Source organism: Leucoraja erinacea, chromosome 22 (assembly GCF_028641065.1).
Source record: "Leucoraja erinacea ecotype New England chromosome 22, Leri_hhj_1, whole genome shotgun sequence".
In the NCBI taxonomy this organism is placed as follows: Eukaryota; Metazoa; Chordata; class Chondrichthyes; order Rajiformes; family Rajidae; genus Leucoraja; species Leucoraja erinaceus.
Window position 1 is genome coordinate 2,914,503 of NC_073398.1, and position 18,687 is coordinate 2,933,189.

The 18,687-nt window shown below is 47.3% G+C and overlaps 1 protein-coding gene across 1 annotated transcript in view; it reads left to right on the plus strand.

Moving 5' to 3' along the window:
* The window catches only part of ntn4 (netrin 4), an 88,017-nt gene that overhangs the window by 16,345 nt on the left and 52,985 nt on the right, over nucleotides 1–18,687 (plus strand). The window contains 1 exon segment of the mRNA XM_055652775.1: nucleotides 6,148–6,677. Within this exon segment, the coding sequence (XP_055508750.1) occupies nucleotides 6,148–6,677 (530 nt within the window).

Here is an 18,687-nt window from a genome sequence, read left to right on the forward strand (position 1 = left end):
TGTTTCCTAAACATTGCAATAGTCCCTGATTCAACAACCTCCATCCCTGAAACATATAAGATTGTTAAGGGTTTGGACACGCTAGAGACAGGAAACATGTTCCCGATGTTGGGGGAGTCCAGAACCAAGGGGCCACAGTTTAAGAATAAGGAGTAAGCCATTTAGAACGGAGATGAGGAAACACTTTTTCTCACAGAGAGTGGTGAGTCTGTGGAATTCTCGGCCTCAGAGGGCGGTGGAGGCAGGTTCTCTAGATCCTTTCAAGAGAGAGCTAGATAGAGCTCTTAAAAATAGCGGAGTCAGGGGATATGGGGAGAAGGCAGGAAGGGGGTACTGATTGGGGATGATCAGCCATGATCACATTGAATGGCGGTGTTGGCTTGATGGGCCGAATGGCCTAAACCTGCACCTATTGTCTATTGTCCATTAGCAGCTCATTCCATACACTCACCGCCCTTTGTGTGAAAAAGTTATCCCTCAGATTCCTATAGAATCTTTCTCCCCTCACCTTAAACCTGTGCCCCCTGATTCTCAATTCCTGCACTTTGGGCAAGAGGACTCATGCCCTCTTGATCTATGCTTCTCAGGATTTTATACACCTCTATAAGATCACCCCTCATCCTCCTGCGCTCCAAGGAATAGAGTCCCAGCCTACTCAACCTCTATCTATAGCTCACACCCTCTAGTCCTGGTAACATCCTCGGAAATTTTCCCTGTACCTTTTCCAACTTAACATCATTCCATCAACAGGTGCCAAGAACTGAAGGCAATACTGTAAATGCAGCCTCACCTATGTCTTATACAACTGCAACATGACCTCCCAACTTCTACACTCTATACTGTGACTGATGTAGTCCAATGTGCCCAAAGGCTTTTTTTTAACCTCCCTATCTACTGAGATGCCACCTTAACCTCCCCTCAAAAAGGCTGGCAGTATCATCCCTGCTACCTCCAGGTAGAAGGTTCACGAGCCTGAAGACTGCAACAACCAGGTTCAGGAATAGCTACTTCCCCACAGCCGTCAGGCTATTAAACCTGGCTCGGACAAAACTCTGATTATTAATAACCAATTATCTGTCATTTGCACTTAATCAGTTTATTTATTCATGTGTGTATATATTTATATTATAGTATATGGACACATTGATCTGTTTTGTAGTAAATGCCTACTATGTTCTGTGTGCTGAAGCAAAGCAAGAATTTCATTGTCCTATCGGACACATGACAATAAACTCACTTGAACTTGAACTTGATGCCAACTTCAAGGGGCTACCTGAGATCCCAACTTCAAGGATTCTAGTATTAGAACAGAGAAAAAAGTATTCTCTGGAGTTTAGAAAAATGAGAGATATTCTCATTAAGGGCACTAAGTATAAGAGTGCAGGAAGGAATCCTCGAAAAATTCTATAAGATTCGTCAGACATGATTTATGGATTTACGAAAGGTAAAACATGTCTGAAGAATCTTATAGAATTTTTCGAGGATGTAACTAGTAGCGTGGATAGGGGAGAACCAGTGGATGTGGTGTATCTGGACTTCCAGAAGGCTTTCGACAAGGTCCCACATAAGAGATTAGTATACAAACTTAAAGCACAAGGCATTGGGGGTTCAGTATTGATGTGGATAGAGAACTGGCTGGCAAACAGGAAGCAAATAGTAGGAGTAAACGGGTCCTTTTCACAATGGCAGGCAGTGACTAGTGGGGTACCGCAAGGCTCAGTGCTGGGACCCCAGCTATTTGCAATATATATTAATGATCCGGATGAGGGAATTGAAGGCAATATCTCCAAGTTTGCGGATGACACTAAGCTGGGGTGCAGTGTTAGCTGTGAGGAGGATGCTAGGAGACTGCAAGGTGACTTGGCTAGGCTGGGTGAGTGGGCAAATGTTTGGCAGATGCAGTATAATGTGGATAAATGTGAGGTTATCCATTTTGGTGGCAAAAACGGGGGGAAAGCAGACTATTATCTAAATGGTGGCCGATTGGGAAAGGGGGAGATGCAGCGAGACCTGGGTGTCATGGTACACCAGTCATTGAAGGTAGGCATGCAGGTGCAGCAGGCAGTGAAGAAAGCGAATGGTATGTTAGCTTTCATTGCAAAAGGATTTGAGTATAGGTCAGAGGTTCTACTGCAGTTGTACAGGGTCTTGGTGAGACCACACCTTGGAGTATTGCGTACAGTTTTGGTCTCCAAATCTGAGGAAGGACATTATTGCCATAGAGGGAGTGCAGAGAAGGTTCACCAGACTGATTCCTGGGATGTCAAGACTGTCTTATGAAGAAAGACTGGATAGACTTGGTTTATACTCTCTAGAATTTAGGAGATTGAGAGGGGATCTTATAGAAACTTACAAAATTCTTAAGGGGTTGGACAGGCTAGATGCAGGAAGATTGTTCCCGATGTTAGGGAAGTCCAGAACAAGGGGTCACAGCTTAAGGATAAGGGGGAAATCCTTTAAAACCGAGATGAGAAGAACCGTTTTCACACAGAGAGTGGTGAATCTCTGGAACTCTCTGCCACAGAGGGTAGTTGAGGCCAGTTCATTGGCTATATTTAAGAGGGAGTTAGATGTGGCCCTCGTGGCTAAGGGGATCAGGGGGTATGGAGAGAAGGCAGGTACGGGATACTGAGTTGGATGATCAGCCATAATCATATTGAATGGCGGTGCAGGCTCGAAGGGCCGAATGGCCTACTCCTGCACCTAATTTCTATGTTTCTATGATCTGCAGATGCTGGTTTTGACCGAAGATAGACACAAAAAGCTGGAGTAACTCAGCAGGTCAGGCAGCATATCTGGAGAGAAGGAATAGGTGACATTTCGAGTCGCGGCATATCTACAGATACATAAAGAAAATCCAAAACGTCGCCTAGCGCTTCTCTCCAGAGATGCTGCCTGGCCCGCTGAGTTACTCCAGCTTTTTGTGTCTATCTTCATTAATATAAAGAGTCAGGAAGTCGTGCCGCAAGTGTATAAAACTTTGTTCAAGAAGGAACTGCAAATGCTGGAACATCGAAGGTAGACAAAATTGCTGGAGAAACTCAGCGGGTGCGGCAGCATCTATGGAGCGAAGGAAATAAGCAACGTTTCGTCCCGAAACATTGCCTATTTCCTTCGCTCCATAGATGCTGCCGCACCCGCTGAGTTTCTCCAGCAATTTTGTATAAAAGTTTGTTTTGGGCACATTTTGTGTATTGTGTGCAGCTCTAGTGGCCAGGCTATAGGAAGGATGCGGGGGCTTTGGAGAAGGTGCGGAAGAGCTTTGTCAGGATGTTGCCTGGATTACAGGGTATTAGTTACAAGATGACATTGAACAGACTTGTGTTGTTTTGTCTGGATCAAACTGGAAGAAGGATATATAATCATGAGAGGCATTGATAGAGTAGTCAATGTTTTTTTCCCCAGAGTGGAAGCCAAATAGTAGCTGGCATATATTTAAATTGAGATGGGAACTGTGCAAAGATATGGACAGTACGGTGACACAGCGGTAGAGTTGCTGCCTCACAGCGCCAGAGACCCAGGATGCATCCTGACTACGGGTACTTGTTTGTACGTTCCCCCCTTGACCTGCGTGGGTTTTCTCCGGGTGCTCTGGTTTCCTCCCATAGAAACATAGAAAATAGGTGCAGGAGTAGGCCATTCGGCCCTTCGAGCCTGCACCACCATTCAATATGATCATGGCTGATCATCCAACTCAGTATCCTGTACCTGCCTTCTCTCCATACCCCCTGATCCCTTTAGCCACAAGGGCCACATCTAACTCCCTCTTAAATATAGCCAATGAACTGGCCTCAAATACCTTCTGTGGCAGAGAGTTCCAGAGATTCACCACTCTCTGTGTGAAAAATGTTTTTCTCATCTCGGTCCTAAAGGATTTCCCCTTTATCCTTAAGCTGTGACCCCTTCTCCTGGACTTCCCCAACATCGGGAACAATCTTCCTGCATCTAGCCTGTCCAACCCCTTAAGAATGTTGTAAGTTTCTATAAGATCCCCCCTCAATCTTCTAAATTCTAGCGAGTACAAGCCGAGTCTATCCAGTCTTTCTTCATATGAAAGTCCTGACATCCCAGGAATCCAGGAACCTGACATCCCACACTCCAAAGACGTACAGTGGGACGAGTGTGTGTGGGACAGTGTTAGTGTGCGGGGATCGCTGGTCGGCGCGGACTCGGTGAGCCGAAGGGCCTGTTTCCGCGCTGTGTCGCTTGACTAAACTAAACTGAAACGTGGGGCAAGAATTTATCGTAGCACAGAGGGCGCTGGAAGATGCAGCCCGGCAAAGTGGTGGAAACAAAACCAATAACAGTGTCCATGAGACATTAAGACAGAGGCATGAATAGGAAACTTTATCAACGATAGTATAATAACTGGGAAAAAATTAATATTAACATTTTGGAAAGATCCTATAACCCCCAAAATCAAAATGTGGATTATGGAAATGTCGGAGACCTTACATTTGTAAAGAATTAGACTTGTCTTAATGGACAAACAAGAACTTTTTGTCCATTTATTGACTATTTGAAGGGGTATAATGGTTCGGCTCGAGAAACTGACTGAAGCTCGAACTCAGGATTAGATGAAAAGTTAAACGTAATCATTTTCAAACCTATCTCCAATTTGTATTATTAGTAAATTATTCCCTTCTATCATGCTTTGTTTTCTCCATTTTTTATTTTCTATCTATATAAAAAAAATAGTCATTAAATAACTGATAATATTAGTAATGTACGACTGATATACACAAAATGTTCTTATTATGCCCTTGATTCCAATAAAAATATTATTAAAAAAATGAAGCATGAATAGACCAGGGATTCAAAGCACGTGTGACATTTGATGGAGTGATACAGGGTATGTGCTTTAACTTGGCACCATAGTTGGCTGAGACACGCAGGGCTATGGTGTACATTGTTCTTTGAGTAAGATACACTTTGGTCTTTCTTTGGTGCAGGTCCACCACTGGTATTCTGGCAACTCGTGGACCGGCCCCTCCTTTAATCCTTTCATCCGGACAAAATCCCCCCCATTCCCGGAAGTCTCCCCTGATAATGTAGTGCCTAAGTCGGGTGAGGCGGTCGATCTCGACCTCATCGGGACTTCCGTGGCTGATCGGCGGGTCTAATTTGCCCCCAATAGCCAGGGCTCTGGAACTCCAGCCCGGCCGCAGTTGGCAGATACATTATCTTAGAGAAACTTCCCCAACTGATGATACAGCCTGTATTCCACCCATCACCCCCCACCCCCCCAAAAAGGAAGATAGACACAAAAAGCTGGAGTAACTCAGCGGGTCAGGCAGCATCTCTGGAGAGAAGGAATAGGTGACGTTTCGGGTCGAGACCTTTCTTCAGACCCACGCCTATTCCTTTTTTCACATAACTACTAAACGTCACCTATTCCTTTTCTCCAGAGATGCTGCCTGACCCCCTGAATTACTGCAGCATTGTGTGTCTATCTTCAGTTTAAACCAGCATCTGCAGTTCCTTCCCACACATTTCATCCAGAGAGTGTGCTGGTAAATCAGTGACGGACCTGCATCTCATTGTACAGGCATGTGGTGGAAGGAACTGCAGATGCTGGTTTAAACCGAAGATAGACACAAAATGTTGGAGTAACTCAGCGGGACGGGCAGCATCTCTGGAGGGAAGGAATAGGTGACCCTTCTTCAGACCAGTTATTGTACATCTCCTCTCATGGTGGGATTAAGTGGTTGTGGAGAGGATGTTTCCACTAGTGGGAGAGGCAAGAACTAGAGTTCATAGCCTCAGAATTAAAGGACGTCCTTTTAGGAAGGAGACGAGGAGGAATTTCTTTTGTCAGAGGGTGGTGAATCTGTGGAATTCTTTGCCACAGAAGGCTGTGGAGGCCATGTCAGTCGATATATTTAAGACCGAGATAGACAGATTCCTGAATAGTACGGGTGTCAGAGGTTATGGAGAGAAGGCAGGAGAATGGGGTTAGGAGGGAGAGATAGATCAGCCATGATTGAATGGTAGAGTAGATGGGCCGAATGGTCTAATTCTGCTCCTATCTCTTCTGATCTTCTGATCTAATGAACGTGGACTGTTCCAATGTGTGGGTGGGGGGTGTGTTGGATGTTGAGAGTGACCTAGATGCCAAGGTTGACCTGGAGCGCTGTTTGTTTGCAGGGCTGACAGACGAGCCTGGGGTGAGGCAGCACTGTGTGTCGGGAGCGTGTAACCCCCAGCTGGGCAACCTGGTGGCAGGCAGGCATCTGAAGACCACGTCCACCTGCGGCGCCCACTCCACCGAGCTCTACTGCGCGTACACGGGCCGGGGATGCAGGGCCCGCGCGGAGTGCGGCAAGTGCGCTTCAGGCCAGAGCCCGCGCCACTCCCACCCAGCCGCCGCCATGACCGACTCATCATTCCGCTTCCCCCGCACCTGGTGGCAGTCGGCCCAGGGCAGGCACAGGGAAAGCATCCAGTTGGACCTAGAGACACACTTCTACTTCACTCACCTCATCATCATCTTCAAATCGCCCAGGCCGGCCGCCATGATCCTCGAGAGATCGCAAGACTTTGGTTCCACCTGGAAGCCATACAAGTATTTTGCCAGGAACTGCAGCGATACCTTTGGATTGACAGACGACCAGCACTGGCCTGGGGCAAGTTGTACATCCAGATATTCAGATCCAGTCCCTTGTACCCGAGGGGAGGTAAGACCATTCACATTATTATCATTCTTTCGTTGAGATTAATTTAGATTAGATTAGTCTAGTTTAGTCTAGTCTAGTTCAGTTTACTCTAGTCTAGTTTAGTCTAGTTTAGTCTAGTCTAGTTTAGATTAGTCTAGTCTAGTTTAGATTAGTTTAGTTTAGTCTAGTGTAGTTTAGTTTAGTGTAGTTTAATTTAGTCTAGTCTAGTTTAGTTTAGTCTAGTCTAGTTTAGTCTAGTTTAGTTTGGTCTAGTTTAGTCTAGTTTAGTTTAGATTAGTTTAGTCTAGTGTAGTTTAGTCTAGTCTAGTTTAGTCTATAGTTTAGTTTAGTTTAGATTAGTTTAGTTTAGTCTAGTTTAGTCTTAGTTTAGTCTAGTTTAGTCTAGTTTAGTCTACTTTAGTTTAGTCTAGTTTAGTCTAGTTTAGTCTAGTTTAGTCTAGTCTAGTCTAGTTTAGTTTAGATGAGTTTTGTTTAGTGTAGATCACCCCGTACACTAGCACTATCCCACACACTAGGGTCAATTTACAATTTTACCAAAGCCAATTAACCAACAAACCTGTACGTCTTTGGAGTGCTGGAGGAATCCGGAGCACCTGGAGGAAACCCACGCAGGTCACGTGGAAAACGCACAGACTCCATGCAGACAGCACCCGTAGTCAGGATTGAACCCGGGTCTCTGGCGCTGTAAGCCATTCGCTGTGTAGGCCCTGCCCTGGTTAGACACACTTCTCTGTATTAAACTCCATTAACCATTCGTTCGTCCACCTGCCCAACCGATCAAGATCCTGCTGCAATTTTTCACCATCATCTTCACGAGCTGCAAAACCACCCGCCTTTGCATCATCTGCAAATTTGCTGATCTTGCCATGTGTGTTCTCATCCAAATCATTGATGTAGATGACAAACAGCAATAGTTTACAGTAGGGAGAGGCCAAGTGGCAGTAACTGCACAACCTGACCACTTCCTTGAACAGCTGGTGAGGTGGACATTATGCAGCAGAGCCAAGGTCCATGTGTATAGTTGACTTTAGAGATCCAGCGCGGAAACAAGCCCTTCAGCCCACTGAGACCTCGACAGCCAGCAATCCCCACACATTAACACTATCCTACACACACTAGGAACAATTATTACATTTACCAAGCCAATTAAACTACAAACCTGCACGTCTTTGGAGTGTGGGAAGAAACCGAAGATCTTGGAGAAAACCCACGCAGGTCACGGGGAGAACATGCAAACTCCGTACAGACAGCACCAGTAGTCGGGATTGAACCCGGGTCTCCGGCGCTGCATTCGCTGTGAGGCAACAACTCTACGTTGCGCCACCGTGCCGCTCTATTTAGTGTTTTAGTTTTAGAGATACAGCACGGAAACAGGCCCTTCATCCCACCGAGCCCTCGACGACCAGCGAATCACGTACACTGGCACTATCCCACACACTAGGGACAATTTCCAATTTTACTAAGCCAATTAACTTACAAGCCTGTACGTCATTGGAGTGTGGGATGAAACCAGAGCACCCGGAGAAAACCCACGCAGGTCGCGGGTCGTGGCAGTCCCCAAGTAACCACCTATCCTGGGAACCTTGCTTCCCTCTGGACTTGGGTTGGTCGGGCATTAGGTCTGCAGTTACATTGGGAATATCGTGAAGCCGAATCCCACAGAGAGCCAATAGACAGGGGTTCAGGACCTGAAACCACCTTTCTGTCCTGGGCCTCCTCCACTGCCAGAGTGAAGCCACACGCATGCTGGAGGAACAGCACCTCGTATTTCTCTTGGGCTGCTTACAACCCAGCGGTATGAACATTGCCTTCTCTAACTTCAAGTAACCCTTGCATTCCCTCTCTCTCCGCCCCTCATCCACCCTAGTCATCCTGCTAGTTTCGCTGTTGTTCTGTTGAGTTTCATTGTTTGCACGACTCGTTATCACCGAGCCCACAACCAACAATGGACCATTGTGGGCTCCACCTTTCCTTGATCATCGTCACTGTTTTGCATACCTTTCATTCATTTGTTCTACGTACATCTCTCTATATCACCGTCGTCCAAATCTCTCATTTACCTCTCCCCTGACTTTCAGTCTGTTGAAGGGTCTCGACCCGAAACGTCACCCATTCCTTTCCTCCAGAGATGCCGCCCAACCCGCTGAGTTACTCCAGCTTTTTGTGTCTATTTTCAGGTTAAACCAGCATCCTACACCTGGAAAGTTAACTGAAGATAGACACAAAATGCTGGAGTAACTCAGCGGGACAGGTAGATTGTGAAGGGTTTGGACACACTAGAGGCAGGAAACATGTTCACAATGTTGGGGAAGTCCAGAACCAGGGGCCACAGTTTAAGGATAAGGAGTAAGCCATTTAGAACGGAGACGAGGAAACACTTCTTCTCACAGAGAGTGGTGAGTCTGTGGAATTCTCGGCCTCAGTGGGCAGTGGTGGCAGTTTCTCTGGATGCTTTCAAGAGAGGGCTAGATAGGGCTCTAAACAATAGCAGAGTCAAGGGATATGGGGAGAAGGCAGGAACGGGGTACTGATTGGGGATGATCAGCCATGAACACATTGAATGGCAGTGCTGGCTGTAAGGGCTGAATGGCCTGCTCCTGCACCTATTGCCTATTGTTAGGAATTGGTGCCGTTTTGGGAGAACTGTTTCTCTCTCTCTCTCTCTCTCTGGAGAGGCCAAACCTGTTGAGTGTTTCTCTTTCCCTTTCTTTTATTTCAGCCGCTTCAACTTTCACGGGCTGTTGAGTGTTTTTCAGACATTTTTCCATTTTATGTTCGTGCCCCAGCAGGTTGGCTTTCTCTTTCATTTCTCCAGCGTGATTCCTTTATTTTTCTCCTTCACGGGCTGGGATTCACCTTGAACTTTGCAGACCCTCTATTTCCCTGCTCGCATTCCCCAGCATAAAGTCCCCCTGGCTTCGTCTATTGACGCTCGCCCCGTGACTTATTTCTCCCTTTTAGACGTGACAATCCTGGGTTTATTACTTTCAATCCTCTAGAATTTAGGAGATTTCTGGGGATCTTATAGAAACTGAAAAATTCTGCGTGGTTTGAACAGGCCTAGACCTATTGCCCTGATGTTGGGGAAGTCCAGGACAAGGGGTCACAGTTTAAGGTAAGGGGGAAATCCTTTAAAACGGATGAGAAGAACTTTTTTCACACAGAGAGTGGTGAATCTCTGGAACTCTCTGCCACAGAGGGTAGTCGAGGCCAGTTCATTGGCTATATTTAAGAGGGAGTTAGATGTGGCCCTTGTGGCTAAGGGGATAAGAGGGTATGGAGAGAAGGCAGGTACGGGATACTGAGTGGAGGAGGAGGATCATTCGGTGCCCTTCGAGCCAGCGCCTACTCCTGCCATTCTATGTGATCATGGCTGATCATCCCCAATCAGTGCCCCGTTCCTGCCTTCTCCCCTTATCCCCTGACTCTGCTATTTTTAAGAGCCCTATCTAGCTCTCTCTTGAAAGCATCCAGGGAACCCACCTCCACCGCGCTCTGAGGCCGAGAATTCCACAGGTTCACCACTCTCTGTGAGAAAAAGTGTTTCCTCGTCTGTGTTCTAAATTGCTTACTCCTTATTCTTAAACTTATTCTTATACTTTTATTACTTCTTCAGAATTAGAAACCGGTTCCCTAAATCATTCTATAGACAAAAGTGCTGGAGAAACTCAGCGGGTGCGGTAGCACCCGCTGAGTTTCTCCAGCACTTTTGTCTACCTTCGATTTTCTATCATCTGCATTCCTTCTTGAACCCTTTAAATCATTCTCATCCCGAAACGTTGCCTATTTCCTTCGCTCCATAGATGCGGCAGCACCCGCTGAGTTTCTCCAGCATTCTTGTGTACCTTCCTCTTTTCTATCTTGTGAGGCATCAACCTGAACAATCTCTCTGGCATGGTGGCGCAGCGGTAGAGTCGCTGCCTGACAGCGCCAGAGACCCGGGTTCCATCCTGACTACGGGTCCTGTCTGTACGGAGTTTGTACGTTCTCTCTGAGGCCGCGTAGATTTTTTCACCGGCTGCTCTGGTTTCCTCCCACAGCCCAAAGACGTACAGGTTTGTCCCTGGTGTGTTGGATAGAACTAGTGTACAGGGAATGCTGGCCGGCACAGACTCGGTGGGCCGAATGGCCTGTTTTCAAGGAGGCCCAGCAGGTAGAGTTGCTGTCTCGCACCGCCAGAGACCTGCGTTCGATCCCGACTACTGGTGCTGTCTGTACGGAGTTTGCACGTTCTCTCCATGACCTGCGTGGGTATTCTCCAGGAAGCTGCAGTTTCCCCTCACACTCCAAAGACGTGCAGTTTTGTAGGTGAATTTGCTTCGGTAAAGATCATACATTTGTCAATATTGTGTGTAGGAGTTGGTGTTAGTGTTCGGGGACCACTGGTTGTCTTGGACCCGTTGGGCCAAAGGGCCTGTTTCTGCACTTTATCTCAAAACGAACCTAGAATTAAACTAAACTAGAGTTGAGAGTTTTATGACATTGTCGTCGTTTCACTCGTATCGTTGAAATAAGCGAGAGATTGAAATTTCCAAATCAATTCAAAATTCCGAAAAAAACGGCCTGAGGACTCCCAGTAAAAATGTCCAAGGCCATGAGCAGCATCAACGCCATTGAAGAGTGGACGAGATGCCCAATGTTGACACTCCTCACTCTGGGACTTTGTACTCACCCCTACCCAAGGCCAAACTTATCAATTTCCAAGAATTTGTACCTTCTCCCCGAGACCTGCGTGGGTTTTCTCCGGGTGCTCCGGTTTCCTCCCACGCTCCAAAGACTTGCAGTTTCGAAGGTTCATTGGGTTTGGTAACGTTATAAAATTGGCACTAGTGTGCAGGAAACCGCTGGTGGAAGGGGATCGCTGGTCGGTGCCGACTCGGTGGGCAGAATGGCTTGTGTCCTCACTGTATCTCTAAACTAAACTAAACCCATTTATGGGGGACCTCATTGGAACTTACCGAATAGTGAAAGGCCTGGATAGAGTGGATGTGGAGAGGATATTTCCATTAGTGGGAGAGTCTAGGACCAGAGGCCATGGCCTTAAAATAAAAGGACATATCTTTGGAAAGGAGATGAGGAGAAATTTCTTTATGACCTGTGGTTTCCCCACACACTCTAAAGACGTAAGGGTTTGCAGATTAATTGGCCTGGCAAAATTGTAAATTGTCCCTATATGTGTGTAGGATAGTGCTAGTGTATGGGTATCGCTGATCAGTGTGGACTTGGTGGGCCCAAAAGTCTGTTTCCCCACTGTATCTCTAAACTAAACAAAACTAAATATCTTTTGAGGCCAGCTTTCAGAATACTTCCAATCTTTCAAATGCAGTGTGGTCTCGGGGGAGGGGTGGTATGTGCATGCCCATGTTGAAGCAATGGCCAAGAAAGGACACCAACATCTCTGCTTCCTTGGAAGGCTCAGGAAGTTCAGCATGTCCCCAACAACTCTCACCAACTTCTACAGATGCACCGTAGAAAGCATTTTATCGGGATGTGTCACAGCCTGGTTTGGGAACGGCTCCAGCCAAGACTGCAAGAAATTGCAGAGAATTGTGGACGCAGCCCAGACCATCACACACACCAACCTCCCTTCCATTGACTCTATTTACACCTCACGCTGCCTCGGCAAGGCCAGCAGCGTCATCAAGGATGAGCCGCACCCCGGCCACTCCCTCTTCTCCCCTCTCCCAACGGAGAAAATGTATAGAAGTGTGAAAACGCACACCTCCAGAATCAGGGACAGTTTCTTCCCAGCTGTTATAAGGCAACTGAACCATCCTACTAACAATTAGAGAGTGGTCCTGAACTACTATCTACCTCATTGGAGACCCTGGTATTATCTTTGATCAGACATTACTGGTCTTTATCTTGCACTAAACATGATTCCATTTATCATGTATGTGTACGCTGTGAATAGACACAAAATGCTGGAGTAACTCAGCGGGACAGGCAGCATCACTGGAGAGAAGGAATGGGTGACATTTCGGGTCGGGACTCTTTTTCAGACGTCTTCAGGTTCTGGCTTTAAGCACTAGTGTGAATGGGTGGCCGTCACCCATTCCATCTCTCCAGAGATGCTGCCTGTCCCGCTGAGTTACTCCAGCATTTTGTGCTTATCTTCAGCATAAACCAGCATCTGCAGTTCCTTGCTGCACATCTGTACCCTGTGGACGGCTCGACTGTAATCGTGTATTGTCTTTCCGCTGACTGGAGAGCACGCAACAAAAAGCTTTTCACTGTACCTCGGTACACGTGACAATAAACTAAACTCAACTGACTAAAGGAGATGTTACTGTAGCCGGAATCAAGCAGAGTGTTGGTGCGTTACTGTGTTTAGGGTAGGGAGGGCCAGTGCTGGAACACGAGCTGCTGGCTGGGAGCGGAGGGAGGAATGTGTGTGCACGTGCTAATCCTGTAATGCTGGGGCTGTCCCACGCAGTAATTCTGTCATCACAAAACACACTAATCTCCGGCTTTCTCCGTGTCTCACGGAAGACTGCGAGGCCGGGCGCGATGACTAGTCATTAGCTTGCACGCATCCCTGGGAACCCGCCACAAGTGATGGTCCCAGCCGAAGGATCGACGGCAGATTCACACACATATCAAAGAATGAAAGTGCTTCAGGGTGTGGGTCACGGAGGCACTGAAGTATTTGGAAAGAATTCTGTGACATGTTACCTCATGCACCGTGCTCGGAGGTGAAGGAGAAGCGTGCGCTTGCACAGTGGCGGGCGGGCGGGCGGGCGGGCAACATTGAGAAATATTCAGCATTTAACGCAGTCGTTCCACTCACTCCCTTGTTGCCGCGGAGACGGGGAATAAACATCTGGAGGGCAGACCTTACCCTCCCTGGCTGTCCCAACAGAGCACGGAACCCAAGGACTGCATCCCCTGACCCCCCCCCCCCCCCCCCCCCCTCACCAATACAGACAGTTAGGTCTTGAGCTGGAATGTGAGATGAAGTGGTCTCGAGCCGAAACGTCACAATAGACAATAGGTGCAGGAGTAGAGGCCATTCAGCCCTTCGAGCCAGCACCGCCATTCAATGTGATCATGGCTGATCATCCCCAATCACTACCCCGTTCCTGCCTTCTCCCCAGGGGAAATCCTTTAAAACCGAGATGAGAAGAACTTTTTTCCACGCAGAGAGTGGTGGGTGAATCTCTTCACAGAGGGTAGTTGAGGCCAGTTCATTGGCTTATTTAAGAGGGAGTTAGATGTGGCCCTTGTGGCTAAGGGGATCAGGGGGTATGGAGAGAAGGCAGGTACGGTTACGGGATACTGAGTTGGATGATCAGCCATGATCATATTGAATGGCGGTGCAGGTTGGAAGGGCCGAATGGCCTACTCCTGCACCTAATTTCTATGTTTCTATGTTTCTATGTTTCCCCATATCCCCTGACTTCGCTATCCTTAAGAGCCCTATCTAGCTCTCTCTTGAAAGCATCCAGAGTACCTGCCTCCACCGCCCTCTGAGGCAGAAAATTCCACACTCACCACTCTCTGTGAGAAAAAGTGTCTCCTCGTCTCCGTTCTAAATGGCTTACTCCTTATTCTTAAACTGTGGCCCCTGGTTCTGGACTCCCCCAACATCGGGAACATGTTTCCAGCCTCTAGCGTGTCCAAGCCCTTAACAATCTTATATGTTTCAATGAGATATCCTCCCACCCTTCTAAACTCCAGAGTGTACAAGCCCAGCTGCCCCATTCTCTCAGCATATGACAGTCCCGCCATCCCGGGAATTAACCGTGTAAACCTACGCTGCACTCCCTCATGTACTGCTTCTCTCCAGAGATGCAGCTCTACCCGGCTGAGTTACTCCAACTTTTTGTGTCTATTTTTTAGTTTAGTTTAGATTAGAGATACAAGCACGTGGGTCCCCCGAGTCCGCACTGACCTGCGATCCCTGCACACTAACACTATACTACGCACATTAGGGACAGTTTACAATTACACCAAACCCAATTAACCCACAAACCTGTATGTCTTTGGAGTGTGGGAGGAAACCGGAGATCTCGGAGAATACCCACGCAGGGAGAACGTGCAAACTCCGTACAGACAACCACACGCCACTGGCGCTGTAATGCAGCTAATCGACCGCTCCGCCTCCGTACCGCACTAAATCATGCGCGGCAGATGGGGTAGATAGTTATAACCTGTTTCCCAGGATGGAAATGTCAAAGACTAGAAGGCACAGCTTTAAGGTGAGAGGGGAAAAGTTTAAAGCAGATGTGTGGGGCAAGTTATTTACTCAGAGGGGATGCATGCCTGGAACATTGCCAGGAAGATGATATGAGAACGGCATTTAAGAGGCTTATGGATATGATAGGCGCATGAATATGCAGGGAAATCCTGAGGCTGTGTAATGCTGAGGCTCTATAGGCTGCTGGTCAGGCCGCATTTGCAATATTGTGAGCAATTTTGGACACCATATCTGAGGAAGGATGTGCTGGCTCTGGAGAGGGTCCAGAGGAGGTTTACAAGAATGATCCCAGGAATGAGTAGGTTAACCTATGATGAGCGTTTGTCGGCACTGGGCCTGTACTCGCTGGAAGATGAGGGGGGGTGGGGGGGGGACTTCATTGAAACATACAGATTAGTGAAAGGCACGGATAGAGTGGATGTGGAGAGGATGTTTCCACTTGTGAGAGAGTCTAGGACTAGAGGTCACAGCCTCAGAATTAAAGGACGTTCTTTTAGGAAGGAGATGAGGAGAAAGGTCTTCAGTCAGAGGGTGGTGAATCTGTGGAATTCTTCGCACAGAAGGTTGTGGAGGCCAAGTCAGTGGATATTTTTAAGGCAGAGACAGGTAGATTCTTGATTGGTACACATGTCAGGGGTTATGGGGAGAAGGCAGGAGAATGGGGTTGAGAGAGAAAGATATGTCAGCCATGATTGACAGGGGAGCAGTCTTGATGGGCTGAATGGCCTAATTCTTGTCCTGGAACTTATGACTTTACGAAATGTCGCCTGTACATTACAATGGTCAACAGTACTAATTATCACACTGGATACTGGATACAGTAAAAGTCTTTGTTTTGCATATAATCCAGTAAAAAAATCATACTACACATAAGCATAATCATACATAAGTGTACAAGTGCTACGTGTGTGGCGTAACAATAGTAGATATCTTCTGAGGCAGCGCACAAAACGTCGCCACATTCCCGCTGCCAACTTACGCTTTTCAAGTATCAAGTTCTTAAAAAGATCGAATCATTGTGGTGGCACGGTGGCGCAGTGGTAGAGTTGCTGCCTTACAGCGCCAGGGGCCCGGGTTCGATCCTGACCACAGGTGCTGTCTGTGTAGAGTGTGTACATTCTCCCTGTGACCATGTGGGTTTTCCCCAGGTGCTCCGGTTTCCTCCCACACTCCAAAGACGTCCAGGTTTGTAGGTTAATTGGCTTTGGTATAAATACTAAATTATCCCTTGTGTGTAGGATAATGTTAGTGTCTCGCTGGTCATCGCGGACTCTGTGGGCCGAAGGGACTGTTTCCATACTATATGTCTATAGTCTAAAGTCTATATACGTGCAAGTTTGAAAATTAATTATCTTCTGTAAATTTGTCACTCGTGTGTAGTTTAGAACTGGTGTGAACTACTATTTTAGAACTAGTACTTTAGAACTTTAGTACTTTAGAACTAGTAGTTTAGAACTAGTGTATGGGTGACACAGGACTATTGTAAACTGCCTTCAGTGGCCTGTTACTGGTTCATTCGAAATAACCATGAGCAGACACAACATATTGTTATGGCATTTGTGGCACAGCGGTAGAGTTGCTGCCTTACAGGGTTCGATCCTGACTGCAGGTGCTGTCCATGGAATTTGCTCGATTGTCCCACGGCTTTAATGGCCGTGGGACAATCGCCATCGCCAGCCGGGGGCTTTGACTTTGACTCTGACATCGGGGGGGGAGAGTGCAGTGGAGAGATAAGTTTATTAGGCCTTCCATCACAGCGATGTGATGGATGTTTATGTAAATTATGTTGTGTCTTGGGTCTATGTGTTTGTAATGTATGGCTGCAGAAACGGCATTTCGTTTGGACCTCAAGGGGTCCAAATGACAATTAAATGTATCTTGTATCTTGTATCTTGTAACCTTGAGGGCCCCCTCTAGGAGGTCCAATTTCCTCCCACACTCCAGAAACGTAAAGATTTGCAGGTTAATTGCCTTCAGTAAAAATTGTAGATTGTCCCTACTGTTTAGGATAGTTTTAGTGCATGGGGATTGCTGGTCCGCATGGACTCAGTGGGCCAAAGGGCCTGGTTCTGCGCTGTGTCTCTAAATTAAACTAATCCAAAAAGCAAATTGTTGCCGTACTGAAAACAGAAACCGAGTTCTGCTGGAAACTTGTGTAGGAAGGAACTGCAGATGCTGGTTTACTCCCAAGATAGAAACAAAGTGCTGGAGTAACTCAGCGGGACAGGCGGCATCTCTGACACTCCAGCAATGATGAGCGGAGAGAGTAGAGGCTCTCCGCGCAGTCAGGCCAGGATCGTGTGAAGGTCCACAGACGTAGGCGCGGTGAAATGGGAGACCGCGGCACAAACGGGGAGCGCAGAGCCGGGCTGGTGCAGGCGTTACACGTCAGAGTCAGAGAGAGAAATCTAGCACACAAACCGCCCCTTTGGCCCAACAAGTCTGCATGGAGCACCCATTCACTTTGATGCTGGTTTGGTGCAGGAACGAACTGCAGATGCTGGTTTGAACCGAAAATAGACACAAAATGCTGCAGTAACTCAGCGGGTCAGGCAGCATCTCTGGAGGGAAGGAATGGGTGGCGTTTTGGGTCGAGACCCTTCTTTAGACTGAAGAAGTTTTGTTTAGAGAAACAGCGCGGAAACAGGCCCTCCCACCACAGAGTCCACACCGACCAGCGATCCCCGGACACTAACATTATGCTACACACACTGGGGGACAATTTACATTTATACCAAAGCCAATTATTAACCCATAAAACTGTACGTCTTTGGAGTGTGTAAGGAAACTGTAATTCCCGCAGGTCACGGGGAGAACGTACAAACTCTGCACAGACAGCGCCGGACCCGGGTCTCTGGCGCTGTGAGGCAGCCACTTCTCCGCTGTGTCACCGTGCCGTCCATACCCTAATCCTGCCCTAACTCTTCATTGGTCCCATATCCCCATCAATTGCTCCCTCACAGATTCAACCACTCACCCACACACTGAGGCCAATCAGCCAACTGGCCCGCATCTTGTTTGGGATGTGGGAGGAATCTCTTTTTAAGGCAGAGATTGACAGTTTTTCGGTTCGTACGGGTGTCAGTCAGTAGGTCGATGGCATTGCAACTGGGTGCCAAGCAGCCGTGTCGGGCAGAGGTACTGATCCCAGTGTGTTTATCTAATTCCACACATGAGCAGGGACCTCCTGGGCACTCGCTGAATAGTGAAAGGCCTGGATAGAGTGGATGCAGAGAGGATATTTCCACTGGTGGGACAGTCTAGGACCAGAGGGCACAACCCCACAATAAAAAGACGTACTTTTAGAAAAGGGATGAGGAGAAATGTCTTCAGTCAGAGGGTGGTGAATCTGTGGGGAACTCTTTGCCACAAAGGCTGTTGAGGCAAAGTCAGTGGATATTTTTAAGATGGACATTGGCAAATTCTTGATTAGTCTGGCTGTCAGGGGATATGGGGCGAAGGCAGGTGAATGAGGTAGCGAGGGAGAGATAGATCAGCCATGATTGAATGGCGGAGTAGACATGATGGGCCAAATGGCCTAATTCTGCTCCTAGAACTTATGACCTATTGAAATGTCGCCTGTACATTACAATGGTCAACAGTACTTAATTATCACACGGACCTGGATACAGTAAAAGTCTTTGTTTTGCGTATAATCCAGTAAAAAAACCACACTACACATAAGCATAATCATACATAAGTGTACGAGTGCTACGATTGTGGCATAAAAATAGTAGATATCTTCTGAGGCAGCGCAAAAAACGTCGCCACATTCCCGCTGCCAACTTATACTTTTCAAGTATCAAGTTC